The sequence below is a fragment of the Danio rerio genome, chromosome 2, assembly GCF_052040795.2.
Source record: "Danio rerio strain M-AB ecotype USA chromosome 2, GRCz13ab, whole genome shotgun sequence".
Classification (NCBI taxonomy): domain Eukaryota; kingdom Metazoa; phylum Chordata; class Actinopteri; order Cypriniformes; family Danionidae; genus Danio; species Danio rerio.
Genome location: NC_141022.1, coordinates 29853509 through 29867189, shown reverse-complemented (window position 1 = coordinate 29867189; position 13681 = coordinate 29853509). Strand labels below are relative to the sequence as shown.

The 13681-nt window shown below is 36.3% G+C and overlaps 1 protein-coding gene across 1 annotated transcript in view; it reads right to left on the bottom strand.

Moving 5' to 3' along the window:
- Nucleotides 1–13602, bottom strand: part of plppr3a (phospholipid phosphatase related 3a) — a 28839-nt gene extending 15237 nt beyond the window's left edge. The window contains 2 exon segments of the mRNA NM_001171028.1: nt 572–675; nt 13234–13602. Of these exon segments, the coding sequence (NP_001164499.1) occupies nt 572–675; nt 13234–13261 (132 nt within the window). The 5' untranslated portion in view covers nt 13262–13602.
- Between the last annotated feature and the right edge of the window lie 79 nt (nt 13603–13681).

Genomic DNA, 13681 nt, shown 5'->3' with positions numbered 1-13681 from the left:
ACAACTGGATCTTCATGCTTTAATTTTACAGTTTCATATAAAATCATTAATTCGTAAACAAGAAACATCTGTTAAAAACATAAAAAACTAGATTTGTTTTTTGCAATACCATTTTTCATTAGAAATTAGCATCAATGTTATCTCACCTATAAAAATAAATCATTTTAAAAACAAATAATCTTTATTGAAATACTTTTAAAACCTCTTAACCTCGGTTAAAGCCTGTACTTGACATCACATTCATTTAACGGAAGCACATTTCAGTATTCAGCTTATGACTTACATGTCAAATAAAAGGATGCTGAACATCAGTTCTGTGACAGCTTAACATTTGTAAGTCATTCCATACCATTTATTACAAAGCTAAGATGCACAGCCTCCTAAATATCAACATGTCATTATGCTGTAAGTCAAAGTGTCATGTAAATAGCACTCTATATGGACGACTTTCCTTCGGCAGTGCTGGGTAATGTGTCTTTGTATTCTTTAGGCAGTTCAAGGGCAGGATGAAAAAGCATTATAGAGACTGTCAAAGCTTTACCACAAAAATCTGAAATACATGAAATCATACCTCCACGAAATAGAAACATGGCAGCAAGGTCATGCTGTCTTTGGGAGGCTTCTTCTTGGGCTTGTCTTTTGGAGACATCATTTTGCTGTTGGGTCGGGTAAAATCTGAAAACAAATACAGTCAAAATAAGATCAAAAGCATGATTATATTAGACACATGTTTAAATATGTGCATATGCATGTGGTTTTATATGCTCTCCAACTTATTTGGCTTAAGCTTAAATGTTTTTTTGAAAAGAAATGAAATGAGTTTGAATGCCATTTTACATAATTTTTTTTTTCTGTTTGAAACTGAATTTTAAACTAAACACATATGAGTGATTCAGCATATTAATTTCATTCATTCATTCATTTTCTTGTCGGCTTAGTCCCTTTATTAATCCGGGGTCGCCAGAGCCGATCGAACCGCCAACTTACCCAGCAAGTTTTTACGCAGCGGATACCCTTCCAGCCGCAACCCATCTCTGGAAATCATCCACACACTCACTCATACACTACGGACAATTTAGCCTACCCAATTCCCCTGTACCGCATGTCTTTGGACTGTGGGGGAAACCGGAACACACGGAGGAAACCCACGTAAACGCAGGGAGACCCAGCAACCTTTTTGCTGTGAGGCGACAGCACTACCTACTGCGCCACTGCCTCGCCAGCATATTAATTTAATAATGTTAAAGAGGGTTAATATGTATTAAACAGATTATAAACCTTACCATTTCGTGAGTGAGTGCGTATTCTGTGCTTCTGAATGGCTGTATTAAAATTTCTGTTGTGTTTCTATTGTTGTGTTATTATGGGTTTTTGAAAATTCCCCTCCATGTAGTGTGTAACACAGCTCTAAGTGAAGTGAAGTATCCAGCTAAGGCTTAAATCTGTAAGAGTACAGTGTTTAAAACGGTTGATTCATCTATAAAAGCGTCGACTCATAGTGCTTCAAACGAGTCGGCTTGATACCGAGTCATTAGGTGTTTCGCCATGACGTACGAACGAAACCAAGTTATTCACGTGCACGCGCAAACCCGAGAGATTTGAAACCTAAAGCCCCGCCCTGTGACACAGAAACCCAGACACACACACACACCCACAAACACACACACACACACACACAAACATGCCGGTCAATTGAAGTCACACTGCAGATGGATATTATCGAGATATTATCGGATATTATCTCTACCCAAAGATGAAACCTCAGCATTATAACCAAGCAGTTGGAAACTACTGGAAACTTCTGCAAACTACATGCTACAAAGAATACTTCATCTGTGTTTGTTAAAGAAAGGATCAGTAAAGAGTAACTTACTGATGGACATGGCAGGATGGGTTTCTTCCTCCATTTCTCAAGTGTAAGTACGTGCGATTAAAGTTGCTGCCTTGTTTACTCTAGCTTGCAAATGTATTTAGTTGTGATTTGTTACTTGTAACCGCTACTGTACTGTATCAGGTTAACTGGCTATATTCTCTTATCGCGTGCAAAGTCACGTTAAAAACGCGACGGGTGCTGCTTTGTTTACGGAGCTGCGCGTACCAGGGTAGTGTGTGCGCTGTCGTCCGGAGGTGTGTGTGTGTTTTTGTGTGTGTGTGCGCGCGCAAGGACGAGGGCAATATGTGTGTTTGTGTGTGTGTCTGTGAAAAGAGCAGAGTGAGACAAGCTAGGAGATCTCGACAGTTTTTGGAGTTTTTGCTCAATAAAATAGTTAGTCGTCTGTATTTTCAAGTCCATCGTCTGTATTTACATTGACCCACTGGCAGCTAAAATCCGCGCCTACACAATCGAACGTGTATAAACTGTGATTACTTTTATATTGCTGATTAGCTATAGGGCATTTCACTCTCTGACTGAAGGCAGTCAACCAATCGCAACAGACTGTCATTGGTCCAATCAGCGCAGATTAGCTTCGCGCTAAGGAGGGGTTTGGGAACAAATGAATCACTGGACGATTCATACAGGAATCGCTGGAATAATAAGGTAAAAATAAATGCAGATTATAAGACCATGAAAGTGTTTTTTTAAGCAATTTTTGAAAGTGTTTTTTTGTAGAAGCAATGTAATATTATATATATATATATATATATATATATATATATATATATATATATATATATATATATATATATATATATATATATATATATATACACACACACACACACACACACACACACAAAGTTGAAGTCAGAATTATTGGCCCCCCTTAGATTTTTTTATTTTTTTATATATTTCCCAAATTATGTATAACAGAGCAAGGAAATTTTGACAGTACGTCTGATAATATTTTTTTCTTCTGTAGAAAGTCTTATTTGTTTTATTTCAGCTAGAATAAAAGCAGTTTTTAATCAAAATTACTAGCCCCTTTAAGCTATATATTTTCGATAGTCTGCAGAACAAACAATACAATACATTGTATATACAATATACATACAATATAAATACAATATTTTGCCTAATAACCTTAATCCTACCTGCCTGGTTAACCAATTTAATCAAGTTAAGCCTTTAAATGTCACTTTAAGCTGTTTAGAAGTGTCTTGAAAAAATATATAGTCAACAAATTATTTTGTCATCATGGCAAAGATAAAAAATAAATCAGTTATTAGAAATGAGTTATTAAAATTATTATGTTTAGAAATGTGATAAAAACAATCTTCTCTCCATTAAACAGAAATCGTGGGGAAAATAAACAGGAGGGCTAATAATTATGACTTCAACTGTACAGGAGTACACTTCAACTGTATATATAGATTTTCAAGCCAATTTGCTACTGGCAGGAATTGAGTTGTGATTTATTTTATTGGCAGCTAAAATTAATTTAAAATCAATCGGAGCTATAGAAATCTATATAAGAAAGTTATTTTCATTAAGCTTTATGTATACTGTGGTCATATTAACATAAGGTATTCAGCTGCTTCATTAAAAAAACAACGAGTAATTGAAAAAGAACAACACTGATTGAACAACACAATCATTTCTCAGATCATTGTAATTTCAGTCTAGTTGATTTCAAAAGTTTAAGTCAAACAGCATTTGTCTGTCACAAAATCATCTGTTCAGGAGATTCATTAAAAGATTTCTGATACATCTAGTAATGAAACTAAGTGACGTCTGAACCATTTAAATTGATAAAAAATAATTTAATTAATTAATATTTTTAAATAGACTCAACTGCATTTTCATTCATTTTTAATAAAAGTGCATGTTATTGTATTTAATTGGGTATGCACATGGACTTTCAATTTTCAGTCAGCCAGCTCCAGCGCTTTTCAGGTAAACTGTCATGGCTTTATAAAATCAGCATGTTTAAGATCTAATTTCTTTAAATATCAGTGATCTTCACTTCCTGACTGAGATACGATATAAAGTGGGTATCAGACCGAATAAGAAGCACTGAATTAAATTTTAATCTTCAGTGACATGTCTTTAAAATATGGAAACTTATTTTACCACAGTATTTTCAATGGAGTTTCTGTGTTCGTCTGCTGCTCCTGACAAGTCTTTCATCTTGTTTTACGCTTGAACAACTAAATGAATGCTGAAGTCTATTTAACCGAATATATTTAATGACATTAAAATATAATATCGATAATGTAAAACGAACCTTATGAAACTAAAAAATAGTCACATTAACCATTTACCGGAAGTTTATTGGTGGTTGAAAAACACTAGCTGTGCATATATCCCACTTTTTTAAAATTTGTTATTTAAAATAAAATGTAATTCTCAGTTAATCCAGAATCATGCAGCTGTAATTTTTTGGGATGTAATATAGCTTTTCAGATGCCAAAACACACAAAATAAATGCATGCTGGATGGAAGAATAATCAAAAATCACATTATGCCTGTAATAAAACCACTCATCACAGGGCTCACAATAAAAATAGACCTCTGAATTTATCTCTGAAGTGTACTTGCAAAATATCATTTAACTGCTCAAGATCTTGTAATCCAGCTTTTAAAGGGTTCTGAACAGAGCTTTTTGACACATAGCTACAGTAAAACCAGAAATGTTGTGAATAATGGTTTTGGATGACATTACAGCATTGTTGCGGTCTTTGATGAAGTACCCTGCATAGCCAGTCAATAACAAGGCTCAATACTCTGCTGCAGTATCAGATTAAAATCAGTGCTGTGACTATTATTAGCTCTGTAAATGTTTAAGGCACAAAACATTTAATCTTACCATTAATAGTTACCTTAAATAACAATACAGTTTTTTAGTTTTTTAGAAAAGAGTTTTCTATTAACAACTATTCACAAATCTGCTGGGGAAAAACCTCTACTCAGCAATAGAGAGAAATCTTAAGCTAAGAGAAAGGGCGGGGTTGACCTTGTTGCTATTGATGATGTCAGCATGATTACTAATTATGCACACAGTGATTGGCTGATAGGAGGTGTCTCTGTATTTATCTAAAAAATGCAATATTATGTTGTAATATTATGCAGGCTAAGTGAAGATTTGCATTTTAAAACATGTGGCTTGAATTGTTTTGATATTAAATGAAAATTTTCAATCATTCAATCTTCGATCTTCCAATAAAGTTTCATTTGTTAATGTTCGTTACTGTATCACAAACACAAACTAGTAATGAACAACACTTGTGCAGCATTTATTAATACCATTTAGTAAATATACCCAAATTCATGCTTGTCAACATCAGTTAATTCCCCATGAGTTAACATGAATTAACAGTGAGTAAACAACTTCCATTAACTAACATGAACAAAGATGAGTAAACATTGTAATGAATGCATTGTTCGTTGTTTGATCATGTTATTAAAAGCCTTAACTAAGAGTTATTGAAAATGATTGAGCAAATGTATGTTTTAATTGTTTTAAATAATGTTTAAAGGTATTTAATTATATTTGAGAATTTTTTTTTGGCATTATTGTTAAAGAAATAAATTTTTTTAATTTGGGAAAACCTCCACAATTAATGTGAAAACTTGTTCAAATCTCATTGTGGTCAAATGTTTTTAAAAATGTTTTCTGATTCAGATTGCAAGCCAACAATGATTTTAGGATAGTTCAACACTATCTCATGCCAATCCGTAACTTTCTGATTTAGTAGTTAATTCGGATAAATTTGTATGATCTCATACATTTTTGTACGATTTGCTCATCTTCCAATGACGGTTGGGTTCAGGGTTGGGGTTTGGAGCGACATCTCCTTTTCAAAATTTTAGCAAGACTTAACTCGTACGAATTTATAGAAATTAGCCAATAAACTGACAAAACGTAAAATAGCTACATTTTCTCATGAGATCAGGCTAGATGGCTTGTGGTTTGGTCTCAGTGACATAGCAGTTCTCATCACTACCCCTAACATTTCACTGTTTTAGAAGCTATTTTTATTGCTAAAATGTAACATTTTGCAATTCAAAATTTAGGACTGACATTATTTTTTTTTACATTTTTACTTAAATCAGCAAGTTAGTAGCTACATTTAGCCTCGTGCTGTGTTCACAATAGACGCGGATGAAGCATCAAGCGCAAATGATTTACTGTACATGTTAGGTCAATGCAAAGACGCAAATAGACATTCTGTGGTGCAATTGGCGCAAATGAGGCGGTGCGAATGATGCGATTCGCAAGTTGAGCATTTTTCTACATTTGACGTGCTTAACGCTGGTATTGCATGGATCGCTTGAGATGGAAAATCTGAACTTCAGCAGACATTCATGCTGCATTAACCAATCAGGTGCTTGCTCTTGTAGGGTTGTGATTATGACATAGTGCCTGTTGTTGGTGTCCTAAGGGAAATCCTCCTGCCGAGACCAGACAACAACTCATCAAACTGGGCTCGGCTCAGACCGAAGCACCACTGAAAGTCTCCATCATCCAGGTATATTTTCTGAAGGAGTCGATCAACTCACAGAGCTGGGTGCACCTCTGAAAGGATCTAGTGCGCTCAGACACGACACCAAACAAATATAAGCTGTTTTTCAGCCTTCCCAAAACACATAATGCACAACTACAATCTCAATAAAATCCATGTTAACCATTTAGCAATGAAGCTAAATTCACCAGACAGAAGCCCTGCCCATGACGTGAATATGCGTCTATTGTGAAGTGAATTTGAAGCGCAAATGAAATGAATATGACGCGCAAATGAAGCGAGTAAACTTAAAATGTTGATCCTGCACTCAGACCAGACGCAGCGCGCTTGAATAAATCACATGTAAAAATAGACATGTAAACATTTTGAGTTAACTCACTTCGTTTGCGCGTCAAATTAGATTCATTCGCAAATGTCTGCTGAAGTTCAGATTTTCCAGCTTAAGCAATTCGCCAGTTAAACGTGTCTAATGCTCAATTAGCGCCTTCACATTCATGCAAATCGCACAACAGGTTGTCTGTTTGCATCCTTGCACTCGCACTTGATGATTCATCGGCGATTAATGTGAATGCATTACATGTTTATTTACACGTGAATAGTGTGATTTATTCATGCGTGCCTCGTCTGGTGTAGGTAAGATATTTTATATTAGTGCCCTGAATAGGCACTAGGTGTCATTTACACTAGTGCTGTTTATTTTTAAAATGTAAACATTTTGTTATAGTTATGGCTGGCGCACCCACAATTTGGCATCTTCAGCCTGTGAAAACACAATTTAGAAAACACTAAAGATCCTGTTTTAGTTCAGAAACTCTGGTGTTCTGTTTCAGTATAGATGTATTTAAACACAAGCATGACTGAATCCCAATGAAACACCAGTCTTGATGTGGAGCATTTTATACTAAATGTCCTTTTGAAGCAAGGAAGCACTACTGTAAATGGCAACTAAGTTAGACTTCCTTTATTGAAGTTACCTTGTGGAATTTACTATTGACATAGCATGCAATGGCCTGAATAGCCTCATCTCTCTCCAGCCAGACAGCTAATGAAAGTTGGGTGACACATGGTGGCCATATCAGCTTCCATGGCTCACATTTCACAAACAAAGAAGGCTCTTTTCAGGATAGAGGGGACTATTTATCCTGAACAACTTTGTTTGTCTGTGAAAAGAGAGAGGGGGGATAAGGAGAGGGCCGGGAATGAACAGACTCAAGCCTGTGCTGTCAAGGAGTCTATTGGCCGACAAATAAAAAGAGCTTAGCAATAAAGCAGCAATCAAGTCTGTCTGCGAGCCTCTTCAGCAATATGTCAGAACTGGTGGGAAGTTGGTACTAAACAAATGCAGACTAAATGTGGAGAAAGTAAGAGATTTTTTTTTTACGTGATCAAAAGCAAACCTTTTCAGTGTTTCTTATTCAAATCTGAAATAAGTTGATCCGACAGGACTGGACTGAGAGTATGCAGAGATTGTGCCCATGATTTGAAAACTTAAAATATCTGCTATGGATGATTGAGATAGTGGATTGTGTAATGTTAGGAAAATTCTAATTTAAAAAGTTTTTTAACCCATCGATACATACCCCTGTATACATTTAAGGAAATCAAGAAATCCATCCCAGGAGCTATGTTTGTTTGCAGTTTTTGTTTTTGCGAATTCACCAGAGGCCGCTCTATTCACTTTTTCTGATCTCAAATTTCTCTTGCGAGTGCCATTCGTGCCAATCCACCGGAGGTCACTGTCGACTGATTGACTGACCAACCGACAACCCTGCCCACCCCCTTTCCTTAACCCAACCGATAATGTTTTCAAAAGCACCAATTGACCGAGAAGGGTCTGGCTGCAGATTTGCACTTTCACTCTCAGGCTTACACTCTTGGGCTTGCACTTTAAGACACCCATGCTTCCTGTGCAAGTGACCTCATTTACAACAGATGTGGCAGAACAGTGCAGGGCTCGTTTGCATGAAAGTCGTTAACCAAAAAATCCCCCAGTTTGAAGGTTAAGGGTACCCTTAGTAAAAGTTGGGTTGCAAAAAATTTGGTGCAGCTTCAAGTCTCTACATGATCCCATCCCAGTTTTATAGGTCCTCCAAACATAATCTCGAGATCGACTCGATAAGGGAATGTCTCGACTCGCTTAACAAAAAGAAAACGGCACAGATGATGTGTACTGCAGAGCTGTTTTAAGGCAAGCATTCGTGGTTTGTTACGATCTGTTTACATACATAACTATAACAACTGCAGCACCCGTCACCGTATGCTGGCAGAAACTTTAGTGAAATGCTTAGCAAAAAGGCGCTTAGGTAAGGGTGACGGATAAGAAGTTTTTTGCAACGCTCTTAATGAAATCCCTTAGTTAAATTACTAAAGGACTTTTACGCAAGCGGGCACAGGTGTCGATTGTAAATGACGTCGCTTGCAGAGGAAACGCGGTTGCCTGAGAGTGCAAGCCCGAGAGTGCAAGCCTGAAATTGCAAGTGCAAATCTGTAGCCAGACTCTATTGAATTGACCCGATTACACATTTCCCTAAACCCAACCAACAATGCTTTCAAAAGCAATCCAGAAAAAGAAAAGCCCTCTTTTTTTACCACATTATCAGATCTTACCACATTCTCACCCTGTTATTTACTTGATTTTTTGAACCTGCTTTCTGGAACCGTTTTTATCAGACTCGAACCCCGTCATCGTGGTCAACTCATGCGTCTCAAGTCCGCCAACGTACATGGCAAGCTACTGAAACTGGTAACAGCAAAAAATCTGTCCGCACAGAAGTAAGGGGTCAGCTGGTGCCACAAAAAGAAACAGTATTACCTCATTTGTTTTAAAGAAATGCAACCATACAGAGCTTTGGCTTCATAATTCATGATCTTCAGGAATGTATACGGGGGTACACAATGAGCCTCTGTTGAATTTAGCTGTCGTCACCTTTGCAATCCACTTGTAATCAAATGCAGGATTCATTTCTTAAGTTCTGATTGCTAAATCTCTCAGCATTCCTTGTCAAAAAAAATAAAATAATATTGATGAAATTATAGGCAATAAAAAATGGAAAATTTCCAGCTAAATCAATGAGGCTCACGTATCATTTCATCATAAGTTAGCATTTTAATTCCAGCTAATAGCTAATATCATTTAGCATTATTAGTACTGCTAATATTGTTCTTATACTCTTTTTGGGACAAAATTGTGTAAATATGGATGATTTGTTTTTGTCTCAGCACATTTATAATTGGATTAATGTTTGCATGTAATGTAGATTGTTTGTTTAAACAGCATTACCCTAATATATGATAATCGCACATCAACAATCATTAATCCTTTAGGTTGTACATTTCTATCATTATATACTTTCTTGTAAAACATTTTATTTTACAGTATATGAGTTATGATTCAATCAAAAAGATGATAAGGCACTGCAGTTTTGTTATCCACTGCTTTAAACGCTCCTCTTTAAGTCAGGATTGATTTTGATTGCCTGCCAATTTCTTTATGCATTATAAAATGTTTCTCTGTGTCTTTAGCATTATAATTGTGGTGTGCACTATACTCTATTCTCTTAGAACTAGATTGATTATAAAGACTATACTAGCACTTTCAGTTATCTAAACATTGTCCTTGGTCTGAACAGGCTTTCATGCTTTGCCCACATTATAAGGAGAGTATGCATCAAACTTGAGCGATTTACTGTTGCTATGGCTGCTTCCTGAGCGAATGCAAATTCTGTTGATGAATCTCTGCACAGTGCGTTTGGTGCTCATCCACTTTTTCAGCAGTGCTGCTTCCCGAAGAATTTTTCTTTATTATTAAGTGTTACATGACATTAACTACCCCAAACAAGCGGTGATTTGAATCCCAACACTCCTAAGTTTGATTTGAAGCATATATAAGTGTATGAAAATCAGATAATGAGACAAGTTTGTGTGCTTAACACTTTCAAACACTCAAAGAACTACAATTCCACAGATTGCCTTATAAATCACACAACCAAATTCAAAACAACAGAGTTATAAAACAATGAACTTAAAGATGTTTGTTAGATCTATGGGGACAAACAATATGCGTTTATTGCTAAATATGCAATGTATATTAAAATATTCAAGTATTTTCAAGGTGCTTCATGTGAGTGGGTGAAGCTAAAGATCTTTTTTGATGCACTTTGCAAGTCAGAATGAACCGGAAGTCTCTACCAACATCACTTAAAGGGGTTGTTCACCAAAAAATTTCAATTTACAGTTCATTTACTAACCTTTAGGCCATTGAACATGTAGTTGGCTTTTATATATATAAAAATATATTTTATATTTTTGCTGCACTGTAAAAAATGTCTGTTAATCTCTGTATTTTTTAGATTTCTTTGTAATATACAACACCAACCCAGACAAAATATCCTTTTAAACTATTAAAAATGCTAACAAAGTCACTTTTTTTAAGGTTAAAAGTTGTTGAAAGAAAGATCAAAGTCCCATAATGAAATTCAAATGCATAAATAAATGGGGAAAAATTAAAAAATGAATCACAATGTACAGAAAACTGCTTTTACAATATACCTTTACAATGTATATCTGTGCTCATTGGAGATTTGTGTAATGCAAGTCAATGGACACCTTCCAACAAGTAAAAATCAACTCCTAGTGATGTCTTATGAAGTGAACTAATGGGTCTGTGCAAGAAATTGAACATTATTTACAATAATATCAGCTTTAATCCACAGCCTGGGCAAACAGATATTGGTGTGCCTTTACTACACTTGAGCGCATGTGACTATGGTCACCATTGACTTACATTATACAACCACCAAAACCATGGATTTAGCTAAAACTCTTCATTTTCTAATGAAGAAAAAAAAGTTCAGTAACACTTTAGTTTATGTAACAATTTACACCATTTACTACTGGGCTATTACCTGCCTTGTGTTAAGATGTTAACTGTTTATTAGCACTGTTTATTAGTATGATTCTATTTTATATCCCTGATCCTCCCAAGTACCTAAACCCAATTGCTACCATACTGACTAATATGTAGCTAATTTGTATTTTATTGAGTTAAAAGTCTCAGTTAAAGGTTTGTTAATAGTGTAAACTGTACATTAAAAGAAACTGTGATCAAAAATCTCTTGGATAGCCTGAAGATGAGCAAATTAACTGTAAATTAACTGATTTTGGTGAACTATCTCTTTAAGCATTGTTATGTATTCCCAACTAAAAATTTGAACTGGTGGGTGGGTTTTATTTTAGTGTCACCCTTGTCATCTCTCGCTCACAGCAAACTAGCAATTTAAAAGAAATGGTATTTAATATTTTGACCAAGCCTTTATAATACAGCATTCAGTGCAGATTTGAAATGGGTCTGATATGTTTTGTGGTCTGTGTGACTTGCGGAGCAGACCATTTGTGTGTGCGCTGTGGCAGTTTGTGTGATACTAACATGAAACCAGACTTAATTTACCGCAATGGAATATTTACAATGTCTGAATCATTTATCTCCTCTATACTGCACTGTGTGTTACTCAGCATCATGAAAATTGTACTTAAGTGGGCAACAGATTTAATTTTGAGCGGTTTTAAGTTGTGGCATGCTGACTGTGTATGTGTGGGCAATGCATTTCCCCCTTGGGGCTTGCAATAGATAGGTGAGTGTACATGAGGACTGCATGCTTCAGCATTCCTTCCCACATTGTTCTGACCAGCAACAAGAGTTCAGATTAGCATTGCACTGGCTACCATTTATTATATGCGAATGTGTATGAATGCTTGGTTACATGTGAATAAGTGAGTGATTTCTGACAAGTCTGATGGCAGTGGAATAGTTTAGATTGTAGAGAGCTTTTGATAAGTCAGAAGATGCAGGGTGGTATCATGGAATAGATCCATTTTGGCAAGTTTTAAATGTTAAAATGCGTATGTTGTTATTGATTTGGAGCATACTACTAGCGTATAATCTTAAAACTAACACTTTGATACTAGCACACCCTTTAAAAGGGGGTTAAAAGCTTTATTTGTTATCATTATTAACAAAAAAAAAAACATTTATGGAGTTAATACTTCTGGAATCTGTTTAGTGCACTCCTATGATTTTAATTTAATACTTTTAGTTTAGTTTACTTTTATTTTATTATTTTTGTTTGTGACAGACCTTTAGAAATGCATACATGCTATATAATATATGCTATATAAACATTACATGCTTTTTTTATTAAAAGATTATCCTGCATAGCTTTTACTCCATATTTACTTTTTTCTTTTTTTGACCGTCTGTTGGGAGGTAAAGGGGGGGTCAAGCTTCTGGCCGTCAAAACGCCCCTCCCACAATTCCCACCCTGGAATCAAAGATCTACTGTACCAGCTGCGCTGTCCACTACATGGTACTGAAATCACTCAGAGCTCTGGCACATGGACACAACAAAGATGTAACATTAGAAATGACGATAAAGAGGGTCGTCTTTGCTGAACAACCCACAACACACCCGGCTTCACGGGACAATCTTGATCTGTGCCTTTTAGTATAACACAAGAAAGACCCATAAAAAATACATTTTGATATAATTTGTCTCTTTTTCCGCAGATTTGTCATTTCAAAATGTCCTCGTGGTCAGTTACCATCTCACTCCTCTCCTGAAATGGTGTCATGAATTATTCTGCATGTCGTACAGAAACACCCAGCGCAGCCTAATGCCTAAAAAAAGAACTTTTTATATATTTAATGCGCATTCCGGAGAAATAATGACAGAAACCACTGCGAATTCCTGATTCTAACATGTCAGGTTTGAGCATCTGTGTTTTCTGAGGGCTCAGGCTCGGTCACCATCACACAGACACCGATCATCTCACCTCTTTCTCGTTGATGTTGGAAATTCATGGACTCCCTCCGACCCCTTCGCCTTCGCTTGGTTCGTCTGTGGTGCTCCAGCTTTCCTTAGTGCGACTTAATCCATTTCACGCTTGTACAATATATCTTTGTGTTCACTTCCCCCTTGTCCGCTGAAGGTAAGTGAACGGATAAAAGTATGAATGGAGCTGGACACTCCACTTGAATCTCCACAGCCTAGCAAAGTCCCAGAAGTAGAGGTGAGTAATTTCCTCGCAATTGGGCCACTTTCTCCCGGAGAGCTCAAATACAGAGCACTCGGATGAGCGGGTAGTAAACGAAACAGGAATGCGGTGACTGTGTAGGGCACCGTGAACACAAAAGGCTACTGGGAAGGGGGTTTCTTAAGGGAGGGGACAGAAACGAGGGAGGAGGCGTGCCACTTTTTAACAGAAACACACGGAGAGCATC